Source organism: Trachurus japonicus, chromosome 1, assembly GCF_045865225.1.
Source record: "Trachurus japonicus isolate A0001 chromosome 1, Traja_1.0".
NCBI lineage: Eukaryota > Metazoa > Chordata > Actinopteri > Carangiformes > Carangidae > Trachurus > Trachurus japonicus.
This window is the reverse complement of record NC_140907.1, coordinates 14,990,088-15,009,297: the sequence shown is the minus strand read 5'-3', so window position 1 is coordinate 15,009,297 and position 19,210 is coordinate 14,990,088. Positions and strand designations below refer to the sequence as shown.

At 43.1% G+C, this 19,210-nt stretch overlaps 1 protein-coding gene across 1 annotated transcript in view; it reads right to left on the bottom strand.

Moving 5' to 3' along the window:
- LOC146991564 (trinucleotide repeat-containing gene 6C protein-like) overlaps positions 1 to 19,175 on the bottom strand; it is a 133,716-nt gene extending 114,541 nt beyond the window's left edge. The window contains exons 1-3 of the mRNA XM_085789016.1: positions 19,109 to 19,175; positions 16,506 to 16,595; positions 15,588 to 15,689 (exon numbers count right to left, since the gene is read on the bottom strand). Of these exons, the coding sequence (XP_085645142.1) occupies positions 15,588 to 15,689; positions 16,506 to 16,595; positions 19,109 to 19,175 (259 nt within the window). The remainder of the gene's footprint in view (positions 1 to 15,587; positions 15,690 to 16,505; positions 16,596 to 19,108) is intronic.
- Between the last annotated feature and the right edge of the window lie 35 nt (positions 19,176 to 19,210).

The window sequence follows — 19,210 nt, the reverse complement described above, 5'->3', positions numbered from 1 at the left end:
TGAACGCATGACTTGTAATACAGCAAATCACCGTCAGGTATGTTTTATCTTATAATAGTGCAGGCTGGGGGGTCTTTGTAGGTTTCAGATGTGCTGCTCACAGGAAAATCACACTTAAACACAGAGGCATCATCATGCAGATATCAATACGAATAATACTGCATACATTTTTGCCATGGAAAACATTTTTCAAGAGCAACGACTTGGAAGAGCATATCGGGTCACAGTTAGAATATCTCTATAGTTTGTCACTAAAGGTAACACAATGATTATAATAACAGACCAAGAAAAACGTTCAACAGTTACGATGAACTGCGAATGTAAAAGTTATCAATATGGTCGCATTTACAAACTATGATTCCACCTGCTTTCTTACATATTACAAAAATACATTTGATGGAAAGGGCAACTAAGACAATTAAAAAAATAATGTAAAACTTCAAACCTTAAATGACCTATTTAAAAGTTTAACTGCTACACAGCCAGCATTAGCATTAACGCTGCAGTGACTCAGTATCAGAAAGTGATGCTGAGTCCAGGCCAGGGCTAGATGGTTAGCATGCAAACATTAGCACAACAACAGAGACAAAAGCAAAAAGAAAAAGCTTAAAGAGTGTTGCCATGATACTAAAAAAAAAAAGTAGAAAGGTCGCGCACATCCAATTTAAAAAAGTGCTGGCCTCAAACATAAATGTAGAAGAAAAAAGACAAGAGGAGGCCGCACACTTAAGCTCCCTTTATGTGCTTTATTTAGCACATCCAACAATATCCAGCCATGATACTAGAAATGCCTGGAAATCTAACCAATCAGATTTGACCTTTGAAAAATCACCCTCTTTGGGGTAAAAGTGGCAGCAAAGTCACTTTTTCAAACTTCAGCTGAAGGATGGTCAAGTAAGAAAGTGTGACCATCTCATCAGCAAGTTAAAAAAAAAAATCCAGAGTTATCACTTCCCATCAATATCTGCACTGATTCTGTGTTGAAGGAGATAATTTCCCTTGGAAGAAGAAAAAAAACATTTTCTCAGCATCATTAAGGAGAGGGAGGGGGCTGTGTGGCTGTATGGAGATGTGAGGATGTAATTTGCATAGCTTGATGACACGGGTGGAAATCACTATGATACATATAGGGCTTTCTGCGCATTCATGAATATTCATTTATTCAGTACACCACCAACATAACAGATCAAAAATAGATGCGCAGGGTGGAAAATGATCTTATCAGAAAATCCATGGGTGACATACAGCATTCAGCCGCAGTCCTTCACCATGGAGAATCTGCTCAGTGATTTTAAGTTCACCGAGTTCAGAGTGTTGTTGTAAGCTGGTTTGCACAGCCATTTGATAACAGCAGCTCAACAGAAATGTCACGTAAGTCTTATGTGAGAGATACCAGACCCCCCGCTGTAAAAACATGAAACTCTCAAAGACTTACAGCTGAACAACGAGTGTAAGTCTCCCATTCAGTGAAAAGGCAGATACCACCATGGGTCTCTGAGACAGCAACGGACTATATCCTGCAGCGATGTCGAAGGTGAACAAGGTAGCTCATCCTTGAACACTAAAAGGTGTTTCTCTTTTTTTTGCCTGTGGGAATCCGTTTTAGTTATACTGTAATGCTGCCCTCTCAAAAGAGAGGGAATGAGCAGAAAGGGGGAGAAGGGTAGACAGTGAGGGGGCAAGAGAGGGAGGGAGGGAAGGAGAGGAGGCAAAAATGGCTGCAGGGTCTGGGGAGTTTAAGACTCAAATTAAACACCCAGAGCAAAGGAGGCAACAAAAATTAAACCTTTAATGACAAATTATTACCCCCATATTAGCAGCTCACCAAATACACAGAGGCTGGTTTGAGAGACCTTATGTAGTATGTGTGTCGTTTTGTGTGTGTGAGTGTCGTTGTGTGTGTGCTGTGCGAAGGTTGAGATAATGTGATCTAATCAGCTTTATTGCTCACATGCCTCACATAAATGTGAAACAAGAAGATTATTTACTTGTGATAGTTTTTTTTTTAAGGGATCCGGTATGAGCCTTTTGTGCTCAAACGAACATCACTTAAAGGAAGATTTACTGATAAAATATTTACAAAAGACGTAAATAAAAAGTTATAAATATAACGGTGTGAAAAAATGTGTTAAGTCATACATTGTGTGAGAATATGAGATATACATTTTATATTACATGTTACATTTATGTGTTTATGTTTTGTTTATTTTATGTTACATATTTGTAGAGTTCATACAACACTATAATGTGTCTACTATGTACTGTATATAGGTTCACTATAGCATCATGTTAAAACATACTCTGTACTGGAACAAATAATATATAGCCTACAGTGTTGTTGAGTAAAGTGTGATCCAAACACTATGGAAACAACCATGAGCACAAACAAAACAAGAAAACATTGTATCTTCAACTTTATAATATATTCGCTCACTGCACTAGAGTTGCATATATTTTCCTTGGATGCTGCTATTCTTACACTCACCCTCAACAGGTACAAACTGGAGTGTTGTTATGTTTGTATGTCTCTGCACAGCTATTTGTGACAATGTGTGCTTGTGTAAGCATGTGTCCCTGAGAGCACAGTTGTGTTGAGCTCGGTTGCATCCATACAACCTGTGAGTGCCTCAACACACACACACACACACAGTGGAAAATGAGCCGGACAGCCAGCAACAAGAAAGAGTGCCGACACAGCAAACAATGCTGCGACCAGGGACAGGCGGTAATGGGATAAGTGGCGGGTTGCAAATGTGTCAACTGGAGTGTGAACGCCATGTTAGGTATGCAAATGAAGAGGAGAACCTATTGGCTTGGCATGCATGGGCCATCTATTCCAGAGCGGCCTGCCACAGTGATACAAGACTTGTCAGAGATGGCCTGTGGTGGTTGCAGCAGTTTACGCTATAAATAATAGTTTATGGGTTATTGATTCCAACCTAGGGAAATTAATTCAATATATCTCTCACTGTAAGCTAGTGATAAGAAAAATGTCCTCGTTCTCAATGCATGCTACACTGTTGCTCCGCCCCCACCCAAAAGGAAGTTTTGCAGCATCGACACAGGTAACATGTAAGGCAGTCAGGCTTAGGCTGTGCAAAGAATACGTGTGGTTACAGAACAAAACTGGCCCGTAAACATGAAAAAAGCTCATTAGCAGTGACTAAGCAACTCTCACAGCTAAACACTCACACGCAATTACATATGCGTCAGCCGCAGCTCTTATTCACATGATAAAGGGTCTTTAATATACAGTATTATATTCTGTATTTATCACAAGCTGAGAGCAAGTTATTCTCACTTCCTGGTTCACAATGTTCCAGCATTCAGCACAGACCCTTTGGCACTAAAGTTTGCAAACATGGTCAGCAGATTTGGGCTAAATTTTTACAAAATTAGTGACTCAAGATGCTTAAGAGAAAAAAACTCAATTGTCCAGTTTGTAGAAAAGTTTTCAATGAAAGATCAGAGGAAGTGATTAAAAAACACTCAGCACTACGTTTCCCCTGCGGCATCCCTCAGCTTCTTGCAGGAGAAAATACTTTGTCCTTGTCTTTGCCATGTACAGCCTCAGAGAAAGTGTAACTTCTATCACACTATAGCTTGATAATTAGACTCAAACTAACCGCAGTTTTCAGTGTTAAATTAGAGATGGGCAGCGATTCAGAGGTCTGGAAACAGTATATCCCTGGTCTAGACTTGTGCAGCGACGCTAATCCTGACACAGTACGACATGTTGGCACATCAGAGAACCGATTCCCAAGTAACATTGCCGCCGTTGTTGTTTGAAGCTGCTGGTTGATATCACACAACAGATTAATCAGTAGCTGGGCCAGTTCAAACACAAGCACACAAACCCTCCCCTCTGTGCTCTGCCATTGCTCCCCCCTCCTTTTCCAGAAGCCATATTTATCTTTTTGATTTGGCGGCCTTACAGCCAGAGAGTTTGTTTTTCCTCTTTGTGCATAAACAAATGAGGAAAGGCCTGTGGCGGTGTTAAGTGAATAGAGGAGGGGCAGAATATGTGCAGAATGCAAAGGCAGAGGGAGAAAGGAGAAGAAAGTGAAAATGACCCACAGCAGCATCGAAATGACGAGGCGACATGCCTCCAGCTCCTCTAAAGAAAAGTCAGGAGCCCTTAAGGTTCAGAGAGGAGAAAAGCCTGATTTCTGTTCCTCTGCATTTTTCTTTGTCCTTCCAGCTCTCCTCCCCTCCCCTCCCTCACCCCCCTCTTTTTCTAATTTTCCTGAGGATGGAGGTGCCTGCCTGCCTGGCACATGACATTGATTTCCATCAGCGCTTGGAAATAACCTCAGAGCCGTTGCCAGGGCAACCCGCATCTACCTTTTTGCATTTTTGCATATTGCCGCCGAGGTTTTTTTTTTTTTTTTTTCTTCCTCCGTCTCTCTTTTTTCATTGCGTCGGCCGTGGCTCACAGAGCGACGGGATGACAAATGCTCTCAGGTAGAGAGGCGATGGCAGGGGATGGAGAGGAGGGGGTGGGAGGGAGGGGAGGGAGGGGGGTGATGGAAGAGGAGGAGAGAGCAGCAGTCGGGTGGGTGGTGGGTGAGGAGGGGGGGAGGGGGGAGTGTGGGGTAGAGAGATGGATGGCTGTGCCAGGCAGGAGCAGGCAGGACTGTGGATACTCTGGCACGTAGTATGTGTGCGTGCGTGTGTGTTTGTGTGTGTGTGTGTTGTGGGGGAGGGTTATTGATGTCTCCCTGCTGGGGGCCGGGGGGGGGGGCCAAGAGGGGGAACAATAAAACACCAAAGCAGCGACACCGATGGACTCCTGCCTCCTAATTAACTACATAAGGATGAGCACTGAGATTGAGGGAGGGAGGGAGGGAGGGAGAAGAAAGATGCATGTGGAGAGATAAAAAGAGATAGATCGAGCCGACAAGATTGAGAGGGGACAAACCAAACTGAATTACATTTAGTGGGTCACAAGCGCAGCAAGATGCTGCCCTCTTTCCAACAAGAACTATCAGCCATAAACACATCTGTCTGTGCTGCAGGCCAATAGCAGAACTGCCACTCACAATGTTCGCCTGGAAAGGGACATCAAGCTCCATCACTGACACCCACAGTGTGTGTGTGTGTGTGTGTGTGTGTGTGTGTGTGTGTTTGTGTGTGTCTGTGTCACGAGTGGTCTACTAGCTGTGGTCATTTACACTTCAGTGGCACAGAGAGCGAGGCACCGCTGTTACTGGGCGGCTCTCTGCACATTTGTATGTGCACAGGAGCATGGGCCGCGTGAACGGGTGTGTGCGCTCGTTGCGGTGGCGGCTATCGAATCACCAGAGTGTGTCATGAGAAATGTTGATGCACACAGAGAGAGAGAGAGAGAGAGAGAGAGCAAGTGAGAGAGAGGAGGGGGGGTGGGTGGGGTGGGGGTGGGGGGGGCAGTCTACCTACGACATTCCCACTCCAACATTTGCCTCATGATTTCTCGTCCCCTTCCCTGTATCAACACCCCAGTCAAAGTGCAGCCAGGGAGAAAATTAATTTCTTATTACCTGATTATATTATTAGGTTTCGCTTGGAGTGTCAGTTAAATATTCCACATCAGCATTTCATCTGGCATGGTATAGCATGGTATAGACTGGGGGGCTCTGGGTTAAACAGGACAGGCCAGTGGTCTGAGTCTGACTCGCGGGGGCCGTAATCGTCTGAGACGTGTGCCCCCCCCCTCCGCCATCCTGAGGAATAAAGACTGGCGCTGGCAATATGCTGGCAGAAAGCAATTTGCTCGAGTGCTATTCCCTCTCTGGCGTCCACCGGACACACAGTCACAAACACACGCCAGAGCGGCCAGTGCAATGTCCAGCCGTTCTTCAGCAGTTTCACTCAGGTACAGCACTCACTGACATACACATTTTCTGTCTCTCTCACACCCACACACACATACACATACACACAAACAAGCTACGGCTTTTTGTCAAATAGGCTCCAGCCAGCTGCATTCATCCAGCCAGCCTTCAGATTTGCCTTTCATTCCCCCTCTGCTCGAGCGCACAGAGGACTTAAGACCGGACCGACCCGACACACCACCTCCTCACGTCTCACAAACACACACACACACAAACTGATAGTGGAATTCAGAGGCCATCAGGTAAAGAAAATGAAAAATGATACTGATGGATTGTGGGTGCAGTAACCAAAGGTATGTACATTATAGAAAAAAAGAAAGATAGACATTTCAGGTGTAAATCAATCTCATCTTATATATCCCTGGCTCAAATGTCCTGATAAGTCTGGGAGGGAATACGGTAAACAAAATTGATCATTACAAAATTCATGAGGTCCAGAAATCCTAACTTGGGTCTCTTTCCTCCTGGAGGGCAATGTTATTATTTTTTTCCATCCCTTGCAACAAATCTACACACTCAGTGGCTAAGACTCGAGAAAAGGGCAAATTTGCATACCTTCCATAAGGGAGAAAATCTGATCATATAAATGTAAATAAGGTGAGCTTAACTTATATTTTCCTTGGGAAAATAGTGAACTGATAACACGAGTGCGATGTGGGCGGAGGAGAAAGGTGGATGTAGTAGAGGGAGTGGAGAGGGCTTCAAGGGGCTTGTGGATCACAATATGCATTAATGTCAGGGTCTGACAGTGGGAAATTAGGTTTTTGTCCACATGCTGCACAGACCTGAAATGGCACTGCTTAGGACCAACAGCAGGAGGCAGTGGTGCAGCAGCAGCTCAGATACAAACACATGGTTCCTTTACATATTTTCTGTATCCATCCCACCATTTGTCATGTTTTTAAATTGCATGCAGCTGAATAGCAAAAGCAATCTTTATTAACATTATTCTAAACTTTAGGTGTAATCACCACATCGGTCTTTACTGTGCATCAAGAAATTAATTTCTCCAACAAACGCACATCAGTCACTCCAAATATTCAACACGTTACGAGTGAATAAACTCAATGAGCACATCACAGCCACTAGAATGATTTTTTTCATCACTGTGTGCACCTCCGCTGCCAGATGCCAGATGTCTAGGTATGTCAGGATGACAGAAGACAGTAAATCATCTTTATGTCATTACTCAACAACATTTCCACTTTTTTTTTTTTAGGAACACCTGTACACCTGCTTATTCATGTTATTATGTAATCAGGTGGATATGAGGCAGCAAAGTAATGCATAAACTGTAACGCAGACACAGGGCAAGAGCTTCAGATAATGCTCACACAACATGTAGTGAATGGCAATTCTGCAGATGGAAACATCTCATTAATGAGAGAATGAGCAGAAAGACAGATTGTATAATGTTGAACCTTGAAGTCAATGGGCTGCAACAGCAGAGGACTACCACTCGTGTCAGGGAAGAACTGACATCTGAGGCTTTAGTTCACACACAGGGACAGTTGAAGGCTGGAAAAATCTTGCCTGGTCAGATGGATCTGGATTTCTACTGAGGCACAAAGATGGTTCACTATCACATGACACAACATCAGACCCAAATCCCTTTGTCCGTGTCAAAACCGTGTCAAGAGCACAGGCTGGCGGTGTAACAGTGCATGGAGTTTTCACACACACTTTGGGCCCCTTAGTACCAATCAATTATGATCTGAATGTCACAGCCTACCTGAGCACTGTTGCATGTGCAGGTCTCTTTATAGCCACACTACCATCTCCTGATGTCTACTTCCAGCACGATAATGCACCATGTCAAAAAGATAAAGTCAAACTTGCTTCATATGAACATGACAGAGACTTCAGTGAACCTGAGTGGCCTCTTCAGACACCAGAAGTGAGTCTAGTACTGTAGAACCACCAACGGGAGACCGCAGCTGGAAAACCTGCAGACATTATGTAATACAGTCACATCAACATGGAGAAGAACCTCAGAGAAAAGTTTCCAACATTATTTGGAATCAAGGTCATGAAGTACAGAGGCTGTTTTAAGAGCTCTATGATGAACTAGAAAATTTCCTCTCGGGAAATTTTGAATGGGCCACGGGAGCTACTGCGGGTTGTGCCATCTCTGTCAACATGGGAATCAAACCCACGATCTTAAGGTCAAGACAGAGCTGATCAGACAGACACATGATCATCTTTCTATAAGCACTGATATGGAGGAGCTGTAACCACATTAGGTTACCTGTGTGTGTGTGTGTGTGTGTGTGTGTGTGTGTGTGTGTGTGTGTGTGTGTGTGTGTGTGTGTGTGTGTGTGTGTGTGTGTGACTGTAATCACATGAAGCTGGCTCTAGAGTCTGTGTGTGTGTGTGTGACTGACTTGTCACATAGTTAGTTAGTAGCTGCATCCTGTGTCAGTCTGATTTAGCTGTGTCTGTGTTTATAAACATTTAAACGAGCGCCAGGTGGATTGTTTATGAAGTTAACGAGCTCTGGCCTGAGGATCAAAGAGGTTACCACGGCGATAGGGGCCCCCGCAGGCTGAGACAGACAGAAACGTGGAGAAAAACAGCCATTTTCTGCCTCTAAACCGGCCTCACAATTAGGCTTAGCATGACAAAACGGTAACTCCTATCAGAACAAAACACAGATCAACGTTGCTCTAAGGACTTACTGAAAATTTCGGTACGATTTGGTGTTTCTACAGTAAATATTTTGGCGACGCTGGCAGTTTTAAAACATCAGGCCGTTCTGCTCCTCTCAGAAAATATTTGTATTGGACTCAATGAGGAGCAGGGACAGACGTGGCCGCACTCAGAGGCTGATTCTGTAAGTTCTGTAAGTCTCTCTGATATTTTGAGCACATGACATGAGAGATAACAAGTTTGTCTTACAAATTCTGAAAAAATTATGTCTGTAGAGTGTAAATTGTGGCCGTGGTGGCAATTTATCCAGAAAAAATACAGAATGTTTCTTCACTCTCTCCCACTCTAACCGATGATGTCACGCACTCTGACACGAACATTCCATGCAATACACACCCATTATAAACTCATAATTTCTCCAAAAATGATCATGGTCATTGATCAGGGATTGATCAAAAACTATATGACCTATCAAAACGTGGAGTAATACGACAATACACAAGACTTGTGTCTACTGTTTAAAGTTTAAATGGAGTCTCTAGGTGAAAGTATGCCTGAGCAGTAGACTTTTGTTAAACTCCAATGATTGGTCTTTTTCGCTCTTTTTTTTTCGCCCGTCCCATTGACTTACATGCAAATTTTTTGCGCAGTTTTTCGCGACTACGTCGCGAAAAATTCGTAAACTGTTGAGAAAAGTAATAGCACACCGATCCCGATCAGGACGCACGTTTTGATATATAATTTGTCCTGCAACTCTTCGAGTTGCAGGACTAGTAGCGCATCGAAAATCGGCCGGAAGTGGAAAAATAACTAGAAAAAGCATTTCCAAGAATGGAAATGGTGTGACTGCTGATAGCAACTGAACGCTGTTGCAGAATTAGCAAATAGTGCAAGCAGTGATCACCATACAAATGTTTGACCAAGGTCGGAATTGAACCCACAACCTCATGGTCATTAGACTTCCACTCTGCCTCTAGGCCACGGTGGACACACAGTTGCAGAGACTGTTGTCTGTTAATGATCTGCACACTGTCAACATCAAGAAAGCTTGAGAGTCAAGCTTGAATGACTTAGAATGAAAATTTCTGTGAATTTCAGGCTGAGAGCAGCAGTTTCAACATGAAGCAAGTTATCAGAAGTCAACAGAGGACAACTGGGAAAATAATTCACTATAATTGTTGTTGAGGCAAGAATTGAACCAGCAACTTTCAGGTCTCCAGACCAGCAAGCTAACCACTAGGCTACAGACAGAGACAGTATGTGAGGGGTAAAGAAAACCTTTGATAAGAGGATCACTGGCTTCTGCTTAAAAAAAAAAGTAAGGAATCGAACCCATGACCTCATGATCAATAAACCTTTACTCTGCCACTTCGCCACAGAGAGCACAGACATAAGCATGTTTCAGACAGAATTGTGGAGAATTCTCAGCATTGGGCTGAATGAGAGCAGAGAGCTCCCTGGCTGCATTTAAAAAATATTTAAAATTATTATCTAAGTCTCTTTGCATTTTTGACCAGAATTTTAGCCAGAAGACAAGTGTGGCTACAAAACTGGAGAAAATAATTTGTCTAGAGTTTAATTTGCAGAAAAAGTTAAATATTTTAAAAAGTATAAATAGTTAAAAAGAGAAAAGTAACGCCGATAAAGTTCAAAAAAAGCTGCACGTTTTGATATATGAATTGTTGAAATAGCACAACACCTAACACACTAACCATATGGCCACAGAGAACCTGAGTTACAATGAGCTTTATACTATGAGGAATCAAAGACTGTCCAATGACAGCTGAATAATTGGAATCAAAAGTCAAGCAATGATATGAAATGACTGAGGCAGGAATCGAACCCGTGACCATATGATCACTAAACCTTTACTCTGCCACTCGGCTACAGAGAGCACACTGCTTTCAAGACTGTTGTCATTCATTGTAATGTGATGATGTGCTGCAAACTGGTACGAGTAATCAAGGAGATAACAAACACCTGTAACCAATTGAAGGCGGGGGAGGAGAGCAGAATTCAACATAACATAACAAGAATTCTTCCCTTGGATTCGAACCAGTGACCTTAGGGTTGGCAGGCAGTTACCCTAACCCCTACACTACAGAGGAGTTGTCAAGAAGAGAGGTTGAGACTTTGATGAATGTGAGATTTTTCAATGATGCTTAAAACAAAAATAAATTAATATAAGTTAGCCACACCAAGTAAGAAGAGGACTTTTTTGTGACCTGTGACTATTTTTTGGTGAATTAAAATGAATTAAAAAGCACTTAACAGCAAGTTACAAAGTTGAGCTCCTTCTCCTGCTGATGTGAAAAAAATGCATTGAGCTTAATGAGAGCAGAGAGCTCCCTGGCTGCATTTAAAAAATATTTAAAATTATTATCTAAGTCTCTTTGCATTTTTGACCAGAATTTTAGCCAGAAGACAAGTGTGGCTACAAAACTGGAGAAAATAATTTGTCTAGAGTTTAATTTGTGGCCATGCTGACAGTTTAGCCAGAAAAACTCTAGAATGTTTTTTTGCCTCTCTCCACTCTGACACCACTCTGGCTCTGCTCGTTAGACGCAATACACACACATTATAAAGCTGAAAAAAATCAGAAAAAGTTAAATATTTGAAAAAGTATAAATAGTTAAAAAGAGAAAAGTAATGCCGATAAAGTTCAAAAGAAGCTGCACGTTTTGATATATGAATTGTTGAAATAGCACAAAGTATGAAGGACTAGAAGAAGACCGTAAAAAGGCGGAAGAAAATGGCCAAACAGAAGAACAATAGTGTGACTGCTTCAGCAGTCACACTAACTAGAAAAAGCATTTCCAAGAATGGAAATGGTGTGACTGCTGACAGCAACTGAACGCTGTTGCAGAATTAGCAAATAGTGCAAGCTGTGATCACCATACAAATGTTTGACCAAGGTCAGAATCGAACCCACATCCTCATGGTCATTAGACTTCCACTCTGCCTCTAGGCCACAGTGCACACACAGTTGCAGAGACTGTTGTCTGTTAATGATCTGCACACTGTCAACATCAAGAAAGCTTGAGAGTCAAGCTTGAATGACTTAGAATGAAAATGTCTGTGAATTTCAGGCTGAGCACTAACCATATGGCCACAGAGAACCTGAGTTACAATGAGCTTTATACTATGAGGAATCAAAGACTGTCCAATGACAGCTGAATAATTGGAATCAAAAGTCAAGCAATGAAGTGAAAAGACTGAGGCAGGAATCGAACCCATGACCATATGATCACTAAACCTTTACTCTGCCACTCGGCTACAGAGAGCACACTGCTTTCAAGACTGTTGTCATTCATTGTAATGTGATGATGTGCTGCAAACTGGTACGAGTAATCAAGGAGATAACAAACACCTGTAACCAATTGAAGGCGGGGGAGGAGAGCAGAATTCAACATAACATAACAAAAGTTCTTCCCTTGGATTCGAACCAGTGACCTTAGGGTTGGCAGGCAGTTACCCTAACCCCTACACTACAGTGGAGTCATGAAGAAGAGAGGTTGAGACTTTGATGAATGTGAGATTTTTTGTGAAAAAGTTAAATATTTGAAAAAGTATAAATAGTTAAAAAGAGAAAAGTAATGCCGATAAAGTTCAAAAAAAGCTGCACGTTTTGATATATAAATTGTTGAAATAGCACAAAGTATGAAGGACTAGAAGAAGACCGTAAAAAGGCGGAAGAAAATGGCCAAACAGAAGAACAATAGTGTGACTGCTTCAGCAGTCACACTAATAATAAGAAGAAAAAATCCACACAATAACAGTAGTGCCCGGGCTTCGCCCGGGCACTGGTCCCTGCAGCTATTTCATAGCTGTTGGGACCAGTGCCCGGTGCGATTGCCCGTGGCCCTAATAACATCTAGGACATCACCACAGCAGTTGTAAAACTGTGTTGGTCCCCCACAAAAAAAAAAACACTGAACAAAACTGTCCCACATGTGAACCTAATTGGGACAGGTGTCCACTAGGTTTCCACCGACCACCCACTGGCTCTACTCAACCATCAAACCGTGGAGGACCTTGTCCAATCTCCTGTCTTCATATGGGCCTGTACTTAGTAGAGATGCTTCACATCAATAAGCGAAATTGGTTCAGAAATCGTACCTTTAAACTAAAGCTGACAACATTGATAAACTGCACTAAAATTGCAGGGTGATGGTGTTACTAATGAAATATGAAAATTCATCAGATCCTTTAATGACCCGCTGTAGGTGAGGGTTACTGAAACGAATAGGTTTTAAAAGGTTATGACATTTAGCTCAAATATTTTTGAGAGGAAGGTTTTAATAGAGAAGCAGTCCAATGCTTTTTGAGCACCATGGCAAACTCACTGTATCACCAGAACTGTGTGAGAAAACAGCCAGAAACGTACATGCTGAAAAACTGTAAACTGATGTGATGTGTTATTACTGTTTTCGAGAAACTAAAGTCTGCAGCTTTTCCTGCAGAGAACAGAACTCCTCTAATGGTATATAAATGAATGCCCTTGTCAAATTCAACATAAGCCTGTGACTGCTTTACTTCAGCTAATACACTGTATTTGTCTGTGAGGGACGCAGGCTTTCAGACTGAATGTAATTGTGACAGAGAAAAGTTCATGGCTGAGAAGATACAAGACAAGCATTCTATTAGGCCGCTCCGGGACATGCTGCTCTACCTACAGAGAAAATGAAAGGACAATCTCTCTGGCTGCATGTGCACCGCAGGCTTAAATCAGATTATTTTCCCCACCTATTGTGACTCAGAATTTGATCTTTTCATTTCTGTACAAACAAACACTCAATTTAATTTTCCCCTTGTTTTGACATACAATGAAAACATCAGATTAAGCCACAAACTGTACGCGAAACAGAAAAGAAAAGAACAGAAAAGAAAGGAAAAGAAAAGAAAAGAAAAGAAAACAAGATCAGGTCTTAGGATGCTGCTTAATTCTTCCTCTGAACGGTACAACCCACCAAGGAACAAAATGTGATTCACATTATCATGACCTCGGAGGGGGTTTCATCACAGTGTGACTGTGAGGATGCCAACTCGGTCAATGGCGCATGAAACTGCCTCTTTTTATTGGCATGGCATTCAATCAGTTCCTCTTGGGTATATGTCCTTGGCTTTGCAGTTGGGTGGGTGGGTGGGGGTGGTGGGGACATATTACAGCACTCCCTGCACCTGCCCACATCTTACTACCCAATCCTTTTTAATGCCCCCTACCCTCCTCGCTTCCATTCCTGCATAAATACAATCAGCCCTGTCAAGAGAGGCACAGCCACTCACTCTCGTCCTCCATTGTTTCTGATTGATTATGCAGAGGAACCGTCGCTCCATCCTCCCCTTCCCTCCCCATGTCTTTGAATTACACTGGAGTTGGCTCGATGCCAGGAGACCCTCCCCCATCCTCCCTACTCCCACCCTCTGACCTCACAGGATGCCAACCCACCTATACATCAACCTCATCCACCTCTGGTCGGATGACAGTCGCCCTCCGTAAGTAAAAGAAAATGGGGACATGGTGGGAAGATAACCTTTCCATAATCCCATTGATAAACTCATACTAAAAAAACAACACAGGATCACTCACGCTCCAAATTGTCTTCGCTCAGCCTGTAGAGACAAGATACACAACTGGCAGAGGTGAAAACTTTCAAGGAAACAACTCGGCTCTCTGCAGAAGAGATTGAAGAAGCAGTATTTTTCTTTCGCCGAGCCCACAAGGGAGCAGCCTATCTGCCATGGAGTAAAAAGATGGCCATATGAGAAAGCGTCTCCCACTTTATTACTCAGAAAGAGAAAGAGGTGGTTGTTTTTTTCTCTCGGTAGCCGCCTGGCAGTGGTGGGTAGAGATACAACTGCCCTGGCATGCCGAAGCACCTTGAAAGCTGATGGGGAGTCTATATTTCATTGTCAATTGCCTCTGTTATCATGCAATGCACATTCGCCTGCGCTCTGCATCAGTGTGAGTCTTAACTGATGTGCCAGTCAGTCAGCCCCATTAAACCCCAAAGCAGTCCCTGGGCAGCCCTTTTGTCTTCACTATTTGTTCCCCTCAACAGCACTAAACAGCAGCTCCCACAGCATTCACTCCAGCTAAACAACCTTCGCCTCCCCGGAGAGGTATGCCTTCTCCTCTCCCACCTCCACTGGTGACTTTAATGAAATATGCAGCTGTCTTTTAATCAAAACAAGGCCAATTTGCATACGGACAGGAAGGGGGCGGCGGACCCTCCTCCTCCTCCGCCTCCCCCCCTCCTCCTCCCCTCACCCTGACCGTGCCAGAGCTGGCTGCGATCCAAGCAGGCGAACGCCCTGATGTCAGAGCTGCGGGAAGGAGATGGCAAAGGAGGGGGGTGGGGAGGGGGGCAGGAGATGTGGGAGGTTTGGATGGGGGCAAGGGGAGGGAATGGTGGAGTGGGAGGGGCGGGAACATGGCTAGAAACAAGCAAAATCCAAATTAAGCAAACGAACAGATGGATGTGGCACATTAGCATACATCAACAACAAACAGGGGCACCATGCTTCGTGTCCACGAGAGTGAGTTGGCAGGACTCAAGGGTAAATCGGGCAGAGGATTAGAGAAAATTAGTGGTCCGTGTATGTCTGTGTGTACACATATTTGTATTCGTATAAGCAAGTTGGTGATTTGAAAGGTGCTGATTAGCCCAGAGTGAACGGATGAGACAAAATGCAATTGTCAGCATGCACTGTTATAATAAATGCAAAGCCATTAACGAACGGCGATTAATTACCAACAAATTACCTTGCGTCGATAATTTTGGAGGCGCTGTGCGGCGAGGCAGGGGGTGTATGAGCTGGGCGATCTTTTGTTTTGGATTGTTTTCGCGGCTCAGGACTGAAGAACGGGCAGATATAACAGAGTTCTCTCCTGTTCTGTGTGTGTCTAAGTAGCTATGAAGGAGACCGAGGCTGACGGAAGTGTGTGTGCGTGTGTGTGTGTGTGTGAGTGAGTGTGTATGTGTGTTTGGGAATGAGAAAAGCAAGACAACTAGCCACTGGTGCCACACCAGCACAGACAGGCGTTGGCTCGCTTAAGCTTACCAGGCAGATGGTGAACCGGCTGACTGGAAGTCTCTCTGGTTGGTTTTCTGGCTGTCTGGCTGGCCTGGTGGCTCATTGGCTGTCTGGCTGGAAGGACTCTGCCTGGTAACGACAGAGCCAGTGAAGGAACAAGAAAAACGGTGTTTTTCAACACTGTGGGGTTCTTTTTCTTCTCCGTTTCCTCTTTTAGATTTTAAAGCCTTTGATCTTTCACTCGGCATTTTGGAGAAAATGTACACACAAATGGAAAATACAGAGGCATGCATTTCTATAGTTAACAAAAACCTTTTAGGGACTAACACACTGTTATAATACAATGGTGGAAGAGGCAGAATGATATACTGGCTTTATTTCTACATGAATGCAACATGAATCACTGTTTTCCGGCCAGCAGACATTGGTAAGCTGCCACCGTGGAGCAATATGGTGGAGGATGAAGTGCAGTGATATATTAGGTGGTATGGTCCAGCTGAGACACATAATGTACCTGCTGTTAGAGTTGGCATTCATGTTTCTAGAGCGGCACTAAAGAGGAAAGGCACAGCTAAGACATCACATTTTCCCTCATCCAATTAAAAGAGCTATAAGCTGAACTAAGATAGGGGTGCAGCAATTCTGAAATCAAGACGTAAAAGGATGGCACATGTAAAACTGTGGGGCTCCCAACGCCCAAACTCCCCGGATATGTGTCTTGTTTATTCACTCAGTTTAGGTGAAACCATGTAAACTTCTGCATGAACTACTACTGAACACCTTGATAGAGTGACAGGTGCCCTGTCCCTGACTAATATGAAAGTGAGCATGCTTTAATCCAGTGGATTCACAGAGTCACTACCCAGCTACTATAAGCTCAGTGAATTATAATCAAGCTTTACTGGGACACACACACACACACACACACACACATTCATACCTTACCAATCTCCTGCTGCTTCACCACTGTTGTCAATCCAGGCGACACATCAACAGCGAGCCCAGCCAACCACCTGCAGACACGCCGCTCACCATCTGAGAGAGAGTGAGGTACATATTTCACAATGCTGTCAAAATTAAAAGCCTGTCACATCTACACTGTTTGAACTGATGTTACTCAAAATTATGCCATGTAGCCAGTGAACAAACAGAAGCTCAGCTAGAGCTGCATCTGCGAACTCAGGGGTGTACTCAAAGACATGATTAAAGTCTCCCCGGTGGAAGTTTCCTCTGTTCTTGTGACTTCTGTCAACACATTTCTTGAAAGAAAGGCTTTGATGAGTGTTGAGGCTGATGATGATGAATCATAAATGGGGCTGAACTGCTGAACAGGCCACTTCCAGCTCTTGCATTCAGCCATCCCATTAGCTGTGGTTGTTCGGATGATTAGAATAGAAATTATTCTGAACCACCACCCTGTGCATGCTGTGATAAGTCAGAGACCCACAAAGAGGTGGACTGAATGAATAAATGTCTGAGCTACTGAATGAGTGAGTGGTGACAGCAGGTTTCAAGTAGAGTGCACAACCTATTATTGAGCCTGGTACCCCACAATTCATCAAAACCGTGGGTTTCACTTTACAATAGTAATTCTTCCCTAAAATCATGATATTATACATGTATTTCACTGACACAACAACTAGCTAGTAGCCTATGTCTGCTGCTGCATTTGAGACAAGTCAGAACTCGGGTTTTACCGACCTCCTACTATACTTGAAAAAGTGCCACTCGTGTCAGAGCTCCCAGTCGGGAAAATAAAACAAATTGGCTTCAGTATTTTAAAATGCTCCACGTGGTGCGTCTCAAAAGTCTTTTTTCAACTGGGGAATTCCGATTTCCGAGTTGTCGTGAACGCATCAGAGCCTCATTTAGCACCTTTAGCAACCAGGTGTTACCTTAGCAGTTAGCCATAAGGGCAGTTAGCTATGAGCAAAGACGTCTATCTTTGCTGTGAGCTAAACAAGTTAGCTAATCGACAACTAGCCAGCAGCTAAAGAAAAAACTGTCTGAAACTTTAAACATTTCCAAACTTTAGAGCTAGTTCAGTTTAAATATCTTTGTTTGGATACCAGCTTCTGTCACCTCGTATTATTAAAATAACACGTGTGAGAATAATGAAAATGCATTAACCTCACATGAGAGCCGAGACTCACGTTAGCACATGTTCATGTATATTATAACTAGGCTAGATGGGTCCAGTCAGTGTGTAAAAGGAGACCGTGACATCCAGTGTTCAGATTCTAGATGTGCGCACTCGCACTCACCCCTCCCGTCGGCAAAGTGACGGTGGCCTCCAGGACAAAAAACATTTTACCAGGACAGGACAGGAGGACTGGGTCGCTGGGGGTATTTCAGGATGGCATGGAGCCATGAGGTGGTGAAGGTCTAAACCACTTCTGTGCTCATCAGCCTTTAAATTCAGCATAATAAAAGTCTGTCGGGGTGGTGAAAACATTGCAAATTAGAGCAAAAATTATTACAATAATGCCAACTGTCACTAATTCACACCCATGTCATTTGTTCTCTCTCTCTCTCTCTCTCTGTTTCAGTGTGCAGCAAAGAACGACTTTTAAAACAGTGTTGAAGGCCAGGAACTGTACGTTGGTGGAGATGAATACGAAACAAAACACTGTGCTGCTGCTTTATTTCACCACCATTGTGCTAAATTGACATGAAAAGCAAATGTAAAGACTTTGCTTAGGACTCACTCGTTTGTGTTGTTTCAGTAAAGATAGATAGCCTATGGAGTCAGCCAGAGTAAGCATCGATGGGAAATAAAACCTTTCTTTTAGATGGCTGCATTTTTGATACTATTTTTTTCACAGGTTCTTGAACATTTCTCCAATTTTAAATGCTTTTTGTGTTTATTCTTTTGAGGGGTGGACATTTAGCCTATTTTTGCTACCCCATTTTACCCCCTTCCTGTAAAAAGGCCATGAGCTGGAATGTCTTAGCTGCATAAAGTGCAGACTCTTCCAATAAATCAGATAGTGTTGCCAAGTTATCTTTCCAGTTTATAAAACAAATGAGATCTGAGGCAAGGTCATAGTAGGCCTATCCATAGCACCAGCAGGGACATTGTTAGGGTCCGTCAAAATGTAGACCACATTTGCAATAACTCAAACACAATCTCTGTATCTTTGATCAAACGTTTTCTGTTTGTCTTTTATGAGGAGGATACACATGTTGGAAATGTTTTTCTTCTTCTTTTTTCTCCATAGTTATTTCAGATTTTCCACAGTCTGTCATTCCAAGACGAAAGCTCAGTTTGGCTCAGACAGACTCTCTTTGTGCCATAAGGTAATCCATCTGGTCTCAGAACAAATCTGTCCTGGTGTCATATGATGTGAAATGCAGTAAAGACTCCACTAGAAAATGGTTAATTCATAGTAACACTCACAGTAACTACAGTAACTATTAGCCTACCACATTTTACTGTACAACTTAACTCCATCACCTGGATTTCCATTGAATTAGACAAAAAATAGGACATGTAATTGAATAGGAACAGATGTCAGTTTATATGCACTACCAAATTGGTCTAGTACCTGTGCCAGCCAGTGAGCCTGGTGCTGTCATAGCAGTGTCAGAGATGTCATTTTCACTCACCTTCATGCTTCAGGATGGCTGTCTGGGAAACTGTTTAGAGG